This window comes from Rhododendron vialii, chromosome 7a (genome assembly GCF_030253575.1).
Source record: "Rhododendron vialii isolate Sample 1 chromosome 7a, ASM3025357v1".
Taxonomy (NCBI): Eukaryota; Viridiplantae; Streptophyta; class Magnoliopsida; order Ericales; family Ericaceae; genus Rhododendron; species Rhododendron vialii.
This window is the reverse complement of record NC_080563.1, coordinates 8,148,548-8,159,687: the sequence shown is the minus strand read 5'-3', so window position 1 is coordinate 8,159,687 and position 11,140 is coordinate 8,148,548. Positions and strand designations below refer to the sequence as shown.

The following is an 11,140-nucleotide window of genomic DNA, read 5'->3' as shown; positions in this document are numbered from 1 at the left end:
GGATCTCATCTCGGTAATAAACGGCTCTCGATCGTTGGTTGCCTAGATGAGATTCAAGCCGTCGGATTCACGATCAGATGGCTCGAAGATGCGCAGCACAGTACTGTATACCTCACTGCACAGCACCAAACCGAAGTCCCGTTGTTTGGCATGTGAGCCAATAAATTGGACTAAAAATTCCATTGGCTGCTAGGACTAAATTCCATTGGCTGCTAAGCCACCTGTTGAGAACATGGTGATGGGCCACTTTGGTCTAACTTGACATGATATATATACTGCTTTTTATTCCAGTTAGACAAACTATTTTCCATTGACTTTTTTGTTTTTTCCCAAAATTTTCTGGTAAAAGTTTCCCATCTTTGAAAACCAACAACAAACAAGTTACCACATCAATAAAATCTCAATTTTAAGCGCTTAGGGCATACGTCATACTACTTGCAACTATGAGGCTTCGGTTATTCCAAAATCTTAAACTCACATAAAGTTTTACTGTACTGCTCTTTTTTCTTGCATTTTCTTTTTCTCTTGCGGACTTCACCCGGTTATACCAATATCAGGCCTAAATCTTCCGATAGCCTCCGAGGAGAATGAGTAATGCTAACCCAAACTTTAATCAACAACGTAAATAAATATCTCAAATAAACTTACAATTTGAATGAAAGTCGCGTCGGGTTGATCTAAATTCAGATATACGTTGGATGGAGGTGCTAAACATCTCTAAAACCCTAACTACAGATAATAGGGGATACAAAATTTGACTACAATAGCACACATCCTACAACAAACCTACAATAATGGCTTCTGGAATGCCCTTAACCTTGGCCATCTATAACTCATCCACAAATTGAGCGAACTTAGCTCCTCCTTTACATCTCATTATCAAGTATATCACGCATCATGTGTATTGGGATGAGTCCTTCGGTTCGAACCGCATCTTTATTCGGATCAGGGCTGACGAAATACACTGTTGGCAATCCCCGAATCTGCAAAACATTTCACTTGTATTACCCTCTTTCAAATTTACAGTCCATGGAAACATTGGTTAACAAGATATTTATGGAGGCTACCCTCATGGCAATGGGAGTAACTATCCAGAGAATGTGGTTGTTCAAAATGATAACCAGCAAATACAGGCGCACTTCCTCGCAACAGAATTCATGAGTTTGAAAAGTGACTTCCTAACCAAACACAGAACGCGATCCAAACTCGAAACAAATGCACCAAAAAGCATAAAAATTAACGGTTCTGACCACCGACTAATACATATATTGCCAAACAAGTTAGGATTTCAGAAGCCAAGAAACGGATATTGAGGACAGTAGTACACTTTTCATGGTAAGCATTTTGCAAACAAAAAGGGTACTTGAAAAATGCAATGCACACGGTAACAAAATATCAGTTTTCTACCAACAAATATGCAAAGGCTAACAAAGCCAAAAGTGGAAACAGACAGAATATGAATACCAATACAATAGTACCTGCATGTCATGTGCAAACTCATATTCATCATCAGTGTCGACCTTCACAACCATTGCAATGTTCTCATACTCAACAGCAAGCTGTGGAATAAAACAAAGTCAAATGCTACAATAGAATTGGAGGAAACAATGAACTCAACTAAACTGCTTCAAGAAGATTTAGCTTCCATGGACTTTTCCGTTAAAATGCTTTGCACCTCACAATTTGTTTTGTTTGTGGTAATTTGCACTGTGGGAAATCATCAAACTTGGTAAATTTGCAGCCAAATGGAAATTACTAACTTAGCAATCAAATACTTTCATCCCTCCTCAAATCTCTTTTAGATATAAGGAAACAACAGTCTAATACCAGACTCTTGATGGAGAAAAGTTTAGGAGAAATGAATGATGACACATCTACAGCTCAAGTGCTCAACCTTAACATGAGGTACAGTTCAATTAAACCATGCTTAACCGACTACCCATTTGCAAATGCATAAACTTAAATTCATTTGTCAAGGTAAATATAGTATGTATAGAATAACACTATTTTGCCACGTGGATCAAGAATCTTCAATCTACCCACGTGCTACCCCGGCCCAAAACCTATTTGGAAGAATACAAACACACACCACAAAAGTATCCCGCACCACACGCCTCCATAGATCATTTTAGATATTTCATTGCCAATCTCCTATGCATCGGTGTACAAGGCTTTTCATGAACCAGAGTTGAGGATGCAACAGAGCCATCATCAAACCTTGTCCTTGCACAGCCACCAAGCCTCCTCTCTCTAGGAAATAGATCATCCACCCCAGCCAACTGGACAGACTGATAAGAAGAGCACCCCCATGATATCTCAAACTAGAAAATCAAAGATGAAATAGAGCACAGAACCCACCAGAAGAACATGATGGTAAATACCTCAGAGTACTACGACAAAGAGAGCAATAAGAAAACATAAAACTGAACCACAAAATATGATATATCTAAGTATCTAACAACCTTCAAATAGAAAATGGAAGGGAAGGGAAACCAAAGAATGAAACCCTGGAAGCCTCTTGAAAGAGAAAATGAACCCCCGAAAAAGGAAACCGAAAGAAGACAACCTAGATTAACAAAAGAGCGACGAAGAGAGAAAGGAAGTAAGCCACATAACGATCAAAATGGGGCTCCTAGTAGAGGGTAGAATAGTCACGAGAGAGAGAGAGAGAGAGAGAGAGAGAGAGAGAGAGAGAGAGAGAGAGAGAGAGAGAGAGAGAGAGAGAGAGAGAGAGAGAGAGAGAGAGAGAAGAAGAAGAAGACAACCTAGATTAACAAAAGAGCGACGAAGAGAGAAAGGAAGTAAGCCACATAACGATCAAAATGGGGCTCCTAGTAGAGGGTAGAATAGTCACGAGAGAGAGAGAGAGAGAGAGAGAGAGAGAGAGAGAGAGAGAGAGAGAGAGAGAGAGAGAGAGAGAGACTTCATCCCTATTCTTAAAACACAAATTTACTATGACAAAGTTATACGCAGTGAAAACTCATAAGATATCACATCATTCATCATCTCCTTCCCCAAATCACAGACTCCCTTACTCTCAATCATATTCCTAGGCCACTAAGATTGCCACCTATAAACTTCTCACTTGGTACCCCTTGTACTAACCTATTCAAATTCTCATACCATCCTTTTCTTTTAAACTCCTAGAGCTCTAGAGCTCTATCCACAATTATCCCCAATCCACTCGTACTTTTCTCTTTCCCAATTACAAAATTTTGTAACCTGCACTTCCTATTTTCCACACTTTTCCCCTGAACATTAAGTTTCTGGAAAACAAACACTACTAGCATTCCTCCGAATCACAGCACATCCACTACTCCTTCGAATCATAGCACATCCACTATTAATCCCTTCACATGATGATATTTCCGTGTTCCAAGTTTGCAAGTGTATCCTACTCTCTGGGATAGCTTTTTGACCATGCCCATTTATCGAAGTGCAAAAGCCTTGGTTACTTCTCACCACATCCAAGGCCTTGGCTACTCCTACCATGTTGTTCCTATTATCTATATATTTAGCGATAGTGTGTGGACTGGGGAGTGTCTACTGGAAGTGCAAGAAACCCAAATGTGTGAGTACTTCTGGGGTAAACAATTAAAGAGGGTAATCCAAAATGATGGAAGGTGTAGACTCTCACTCAATGCTGGTGCGAAACCAATTTTCCATTTCCTCATCACTTCCACTTTTAGTGAACACAGACCCAGACTCTGCTTGTGTTGTCAAGATTAATTCCAAGCTCCCTTATAAAAGATGATCAAGCTCAGTTGTCTTGTTTGTACAGGTAATTAGATTCTGTTGCTTTGGTCATTTTTCCTTTGGCTTAATTGCAGTCACTTCTAAGGTTTGTTCAATTATATAGAGCTGGAATGTAAGGTTCAAGCATGAACTAAACTGTATTCCATATAAATTCGTATCATACCATTTCAATTACTTGGGCCATCAAAATACAAGGGCCACACCATTGTGCATAGAAATCAATAACAAGCGGTACTTTTCTCTCCCCCTTTACCAATTCTTGAACTTCCTTAGCAGATACCTTCTTCTGCCAGACCAAACCAACAAGAAATGCAGAATTACATAAGTAAACAGACATCAAAATCTATAAGCTATAATTTCCAAAAAAAGAGAGGCACATACAGATCCAAACATCAAACCACAGAACAACATTCCCAATTCAGTTCTTCCTTGTTCTCCCTAGTCCGATTCCCAAAACATGGATAACAAGCAAAAATAATTTAGTCATTTGGGGCTCTTCAGTCCCCAATTTTGACAAATAGGTCCCTTAGTGCACCGCCTAAGGCCACTAAAAGGTTAAACCAGCAATTTTTTCACATTTCGACAATCGGTCTATGGCCTCAAAAGACCTTGGACCTGATCACAAATGCAATGTGGCCACAATTGAACACCACCATATCATGTCTAACATTACATGCCCCAACCAGATGTATAATCATCAACTGGTTTGTACTCAAATGAGGGTTATAAATGTGGTCACTATAGCATTACGGCATTACCAAATGAATGTGGTCACGATAGATTATCACGCATCAGATTACAGTTTCATGTGGGTTATGAATTTGGTAACTAATACACTATGGCATTACAGAACCATCAAATGAATGACAAATCCCTACTGCTTAGACAGATTTTCAGCTCAGTTTATGGGGAGCTCATAGTGGAAGAAGTAAACCTCAAGACAATTTTGAATCGATTTCTTTGCCCGCATTTTCTCAGCAACCGAACAGATGCATTTCAAAAACCCAAAACCAAATGTGAAAACTAAACTGCGAATAAGACTGTTCACTTGCCAAGATATTAGTGCAGGAAAATTATTCTCGAAATAATTATAACGGAGTGAAGTAAAGGAAAATGAAACGTATTTTCCTTTATTCGTTCATTGGATGTAAGAAATTTAAGAGGAAGTTGGAAACTAGTAGTTTAATTGTGTAAAAATTAGTATAAAAACAAGATTCCTCTAAAATATTGTGTTTTTTGAGGGACAAGATTTGAGGGAAAGCTACTTCCAGTGGGAAAATTAGAGACGTTGGTACCACAATATTCTCTACTAAGGGCGCGTTTCCGCTAAACTAAATGGACTAAAGCACAAGTTTTCATGAATTCTAGGCAGGTCATTTTCCTAACATACATCAATTAAAATACCATTTAGCGAAAACAAATTCACTATTGTCGTTAGCCTCTAGTCCAATAATATAGCGGCAACGCACCTTAACTGAACGCATTAAAAATGGAGCAAAGTTAAAACATTCCTGCCACTGCAACTGACCTGGGCCTAGTGGCGAAACAAGTTTTCACGGGAAATAGCGGAAACACGCAATCCATTTCAAAATTAGTACAACAAATTGTGACCCACCCAAAACAAAAACATACCACGATATAGTTGTCTCTGAGATACTTGCCGCGTGGGGGTCTGCAGAGCAACTTTCTTGGGGCTGATAGAAGAGAGGGTCTGATGGTGGTGGCGGTGGCGGGGAAAAGAAGATTGGGGATATGGGTTTTGCAGGGGAAGTGATGAAGGGAGAGGGGTTGTGGTGGCGGTGGCGCACGGCAAGGAAAGACGGAGGAGACGCCTTGCATTCTATTTCTAGCTCTAATCTAATTGCAGAGAGAGTGAGAGAAAAGAGTGTTTTGCTGGGAAGTTGTTCTTGGGACTACTTTCATATCCACATGAGGAACCGCCGGGGGAACCTGTTTGGCTTCGATGGAAAGTCCATCCTCAAGTAAGACCCGGGATTGCCCAGACCCGATTATTCTTTCTTTCCTTTTTTTGAAGGGACTGGTTTTTTTTTTGGGGGGGGTGGGTGGGGGGTTTCAACGGTCTCATCAAAGACGGATCATTCATCTCGGAACTTTGAGATTCATAAAGGGGTTTCTTAGCAGCTATTAACAAGAAATTTCTAAGGTCTGTTTTGGAAAAAAAAAAAAAAAAGTCACTTATTTTTTTTTTATTCAAAAATTATGAATTTCGATCATAATTTACTTCTACAATTTTTCTTGTCGAGATGAATTAGTGATTTTTATGAAATTTAAATAAATAATGAAACTAATTATAAAATAAATAATCGAGTAAACTTGTTAGTTTAATTAATTAACAATATATATATATACACTTAAAAAAAATTTAAGGCCAAAATTAGGGTTGTTACATGTCAAATTTTGTTTTATTTTGTTGAGTTGTAAGACAATTAAATAAATTTAAATTTAGTAATTGAGATTTTCGCTGTTCAACTCTGTTTAATAAATTTTATTAAAAAATTTGACAAAAAACTAACAAATTAAAAAAAAAAAATAGAAGCCAAATTAGTTTTTTTTTTCTTTCTTTCTTCAAAATAGGCCTAGTAAACAATTGGGCTTGTCTCCAAATTGCTTAAAGTGTGAATCGGTCCAGTTTTACTTTTTGGACTCACTCTATGGCTTACGTATATAGCCAACAATAGTTTGGTCTGTTTACTTTTAGGTTTTCAGATAAATTATTCGTGAAAAAACCAAATTAATTCAATAATCACACCCACATGATTTCAACTACTTTATTTATTTAACCCGTCAATAAAAAAAAACATTTACGTAACATCCTATATATTTCCAACCAAAATTGGCCCTACTCTAGAAAAATGCAAAGCCATTAACCACTTATTGGCGGTGATTAATACTATATTTCTTTCAAGATAAATTTATTGACTGTTGTGACATGACTAAGGCCCATTTTACTGGAGTTCTTATTTTTTAAATATTTTTTTCGATTTATGAAACAGATCATTTTCTTACGGTATATTAACTTTACTTATTTTTCTTAGCGGAACGGGGCCAAACTGCGCACCAAACATGAATTAGAAAAGAAAAATAATTGAGGGATTGTACCAAATTTGATTACTTCCAATAGTTCATATATTTTATTTCCAATAGTGTATACATATATTATGGTAATAAGGATTATCCCATCCTTCCTATTATTAATCAATCCTCAAGATCGATCAACTTCTTCCAATTCTCAAAGAAGAATCAATCCCTTTCCCAACCCCAGCAAACATCCTAGCAATCTCCAGCTGGGTATTGGCCACAATCTCAGTTCTCCTGAGATCCATTTCCCCTCTCTTCGCCTCGGCTTCGGCCCTCATCTTCTCCAACTCCCGCATCGTCTCCATCCTTGCCTGCTCCGACCTCACCACCACTTCTGCTAACAACCTAATGCTCTCGGCCACCTCCCCGCCCCCCCTCCTCCTCTTCTTTTTGTCCGTTCGGCTTTTCGAGTTTTTCGACTTCATCTTCTCTTTGTCGCTGTAAAGAGCCGGCGTGCTACTGTCCGTGTCAGCGGGAGGATTCTTGTCCGATTCGTGATCGGATAATTTTGCGCTCACTCCATCTTCCTGTGGAAAAATCAGCAACGGGTACATCATATATACGTACCAAGTTTACATTGCCAAATAGCATTAATCGCCAGGCAAAATCTTGGTGGTCTTGTTTTTTTTTCTAATAATAATAATATGGGAATAAATATCAACTATCCATTTGACAAAGTAGTGACAGAATTACTGACATACATATAACATTTTAGTTTGTGGAAAATATATAGGTCATACGACCAATGAAGGAACGTACACAGAACCCAACAGGTTTGGCTAAGTGGACATGAGAAAGTTAATAAGTGTTTATCTTTTAAGATGTCGCATGTTCAAATTCCATGGGGACGGCCGCATTCTAAACATTAAAACCACTAGAGTATTTGCCGGTCGTTTACTTTATCGTTTCAAAATTAATCGAAAAACACACAAGCCGTCCTGAACATCTGGCTATAGAAGAATAAAGAAACAGAGAAAATTTTTCAGTGCCGAGCGGGTACCACGTGGTGCCTGCTAGCGCATCTGAGCCGTTAATTTTATTTTTGAACGGCTTAGATTTGGAGAGAGAAAAGAAGAGAGAAAGTGTTGGGGTGTGAGAGAGAGAGGGAGAGTTTCAATCCGAACTATCCAAAAATATATCGGACGACTTGAATGCGCCCAACGAATACCACGTGGGATATACATGCTCCGCACTGATAAATCTCTCAAGAAGCAGACACATAAGTCTGTCATTGTGGTAATTATTGTTCGACTTTTCTGTAGTTCACCAGCTTTGGAGGTATTATATCTAACGAACTTATTGGGCCATCTTGGTGGGTACTTTGTTTAATAAAATGATGATTGCTGGGTCAAAATTCAACACCTAAATCATTCTTCCATAATAAATTCCTATCTATTTGTGTGTGTGCGTGTACGAAATGAACTGGCTTCCGTTGGTGTGGCACTGCCTAACACCACACCGTTATCTTTAGTTTTCTTGCAAGCTGGACGCTTGAGGAGCCTAAACCCGCTTCATGTATTACTAGAGACCGAGGCACGCGCGATAAGGGTGCAAGTCGAATTTTGTGAAGATGTGTAGAATAGCTTCTCACTTATTGTTTGATTCAATTTCGTCAAAATTCGATTTGTACACACATCGCGTCATGCCTCGGACTCTGGTATGCAAGTTTGAGCAAGACTGATTTCAACAATAATTTTAAAACACACCCTTAGATCATGCTTCTAAGCAAACTTAACCAATCGCACGGCTATCATATGAAAGGTCACGGGTACAGACCTTTGGCCCCCGATCAGCCCCGTTCGACCCACGCGAATTCTGTGCAATTCCAATCGGCAGGGTAGGAGGCTGCGCCAGTACCGGTAGCGGTGGCGCGGGCGGTGGTGGTGGCGGCGGCGGCAGAAACGGTTCCACTACTACTAAAGGACTGTAAATTGGTGCAGCCGCCGTTGCCGTCTGCGGAGACAACAGCGGCGGCTGTGGTGGTGCCCCCAGAGGAGCGCTTCCCCGCAGCAAGAGATCAAGCCGCGGGTAAAGCGGCCACGACGAGCCGTCAGCGGCGGAGGACTCCGACCGGTACCGCTTCTTCATGGATTCGATCTTGTTCTTGCACTGCGTCTGGGTCTTCGGAGACTTGTTGTTGCAGTTCCCGCGCGCGGACACGTACTTCGCCACGTCTTCCCAGTCTTGCCCCTTGAGTTTCGCTCTGTTTCTGAGCACCCATTTGGCCTCGTAGGCTTCTAGGAGGCATGAAACTGCGCCTTCGCTCCACTCATCTCTTTTCAGCCGATCGCCCGCCGTGGCGGAGGCGGTGGTGGTGTTGGTGCAGCCACCTTTGGTTGGTGACTTTGTTGGGGAGTCTTGCTTGGGGTTGGAGAGGAGAGATGGGTTTTCTTGGTTTGGTTCTTTATCCATGTTTTCTCTCCATTCTGTGGGTTTACCTATGTTGTTTAGCTGCTAACATGAAGTGAGACCTCAAGAAGTTAAAGTGAGATGGTATAGAGAGAGAGAGAGAGAGAGAGAGAGAGAGAGAGAGAGAGAGAAATCTAGAGGGAGAAAAAATAGGGTAGTGCTAGTGGCCTAATGGGTAAAGAAACAAGTATTTTGAGGAGAAACTGAGAAACTATTCGATACAATATCTAACCTATCCGGTAGAATTGCAGATAAACGAACCAAGCTATTTGAATTCGAACATATTTTTATTCATTAAAAGTTCATTTAGCTAGGATTAATTTGTTATACGAACAAGTCGAGCTTAAATATTTTTTTCATAATCGTTAAACTTTTTAAACCAAGCTTCAACATAGCTATTACTTGCAACAATTAACTTTAGGATGCGTAAAAAACTCAAACTACTCAGAGTCCGCTCAATTAAGCTTGATTTATGATTGACTTGCTTAATAAATAGTTCAAGTTTAAAAATATTTACTATACTTATTAAGTTTTTAACTCAAGCTTGAACAATTAACCACTTAGTTCGTTTCTCAACCATAATCCTATCATGTGGCATTCGACGAATTTTGAAATTGTGCTAGTTATATTTGAGTTTAATTAGATTCCTCTGGTTCATGTTGTAGTTTATCGGTAAATTGTAATAGCCAGAGGTAGTGATGATGATGTAATCCCGTATTGTAGTGTATATACCACATTTTAGTGGTGATGTCATATCACTGTTTTTAATAATTTAATATCTGAACTAATTTACGCACATTTCAATTGATTTCGAAACTCTTAAATCAACGACCGGGTAAACCCTCAGTAGTCCCGTGGAATATAACTGTCATACAAAATGACCTGAATCTGTGACCTATTTTGAGTGGAAAAGGCTAGAACATTTACCCATTTTTTTAGGGGGGAAAAGGCTATAGGGCTAGTGGCCAATGAAAGTTCAAATGGGGAGAGGAAACCACTAGCATATTAGAAAGAGAAAGCCACAAGGGGAGGCTAGTGGTGGTGGTGGCCAACCAAAGAATGTCACATAGTAGTGTAGTGTCAAAATGCGTCAGTGATGGCTTTTTGATAACTTTTTGGTGGAGCTAGCTTTTGTGGGTTTTCACTTTCTCTTTTTTTTTTTTAATATTGTATGCATCAATATTAGCGGAAAATTAGTAAGTTAATTCACCCAAAGGTTTTTTTTATAGTTCTCAATTTCAACCAACCACCTCTCATAGGACTTGAACCCAAGCTTCCGCTAAGAAAGGCGGTGGATGATGCCAACCAAGAGCTTATTGGCGGGATTTAATTTTGTTTTGTTGGGTGCGGTTTGGGATATTCTTTTGGCTGTTAGCGTTGTTGTGAAGCCAACCTAGACTTCCACCGTCGGTGGTGGCATTGGTCACGTGGCTTTGTCACCCACTCCATCACCCTTCAAAGGTGAAGGTTCAGATATACCCATCTCCAACAGTTAGATAACCGGATAATCTGGCTAGTTTGCGTACAATTCGACTGATTTCGGGATTCTGAAGTTAATAGCCGAACAAATTAATTCTTCAGTGCTCCCAAAGTTTGAAATATTTAGCCATCGTAAAATTCGAACATGTGATTTCATAAAAGACAAATAATTATTTACTTTCTTACGTTCACTCAGCCAAACCCTTTCGGTTCCATCACCAACAGTTAACACCACACCAAAGTTATTGGGTTGAGTTTCTCTTCATTCCCTATATATCTGTCCTTACTAGCTATTTCGAGTCCATGACATGACGATAACCTCATAATCTGAATGGTTGATTGCGAAAATGTCATAAAAAATGCTTAATATTTTGACGAAAAATTAACCTGATCGGAT

At 39.5% G+C, this 11,140-nt stretch overlaps 2 protein-coding genes and 1 long non-coding RNA gene across 3 annotated transcripts; 1 reads left to right on the top strand and 2 right to left on the bottom strand.

Annotated features, from left to right (window-relative positions):
- Positions 1 to 608: 608 nt before the first annotated feature.
- On the bottom strand, positions 609 to 5,939 carry LOC131334774 (thioredoxin-like protein CITRX, chloroplastic). Its single transcript, XM_058370015.1, has 4 exons — positions 5,389 to 5,939; positions 3,920 to 4,042; positions 1,479 to 1,559; positions 609 to 983 (listed from the first exon to the last, which is right to left on the bottom strand). Exons 1-4 carry the CDS (start codon positions 5,593 to 5,595, stop codon positions 867 to 869), a joined length of 528 nt encoding a protein of 175 aa, XP_058225998.1. The 5' UTR covers positions 5,596 to 5,939; the 3' UTR covers positions 609 to 866.
- A 946-nt stretch (positions 5,940 to 6,885) lies between these two features.
- On the bottom strand, positions 6,886 to 9,267 carry LOC131334765 (trihelix transcription factor ENAP1). The gene is made up of 2 exons (XM_058370003.1): positions 8,632 to 9,267; positions 6,886 to 7,382 (listed from the first exon to the last, which is right to left on the bottom strand). The coding sequence occupies exons 1-2, from the start codon at positions 9,265 to 9,267 to the stop codon at positions 6,990 to 6,992; spliced, it is 1,029 nt and encodes a 342-aa protein (XP_058225986.1). The 3' UTR covers positions 6,886 to 6,989.
- LOC131334779 (uncharacterized) lies at positions 9,221 to 9,980 on the top strand. Its single transcript, XR_009202277.1, has 2 exons — positions 9,221 to 9,348; positions 9,379 to 9,980. It is a non-coding gene; the product is annotated as an uncharacterized LOC131334779 (long non-coding RNA).
- Positions 9,981 to 11,140: the final 1,160 nt, after the last annotated feature.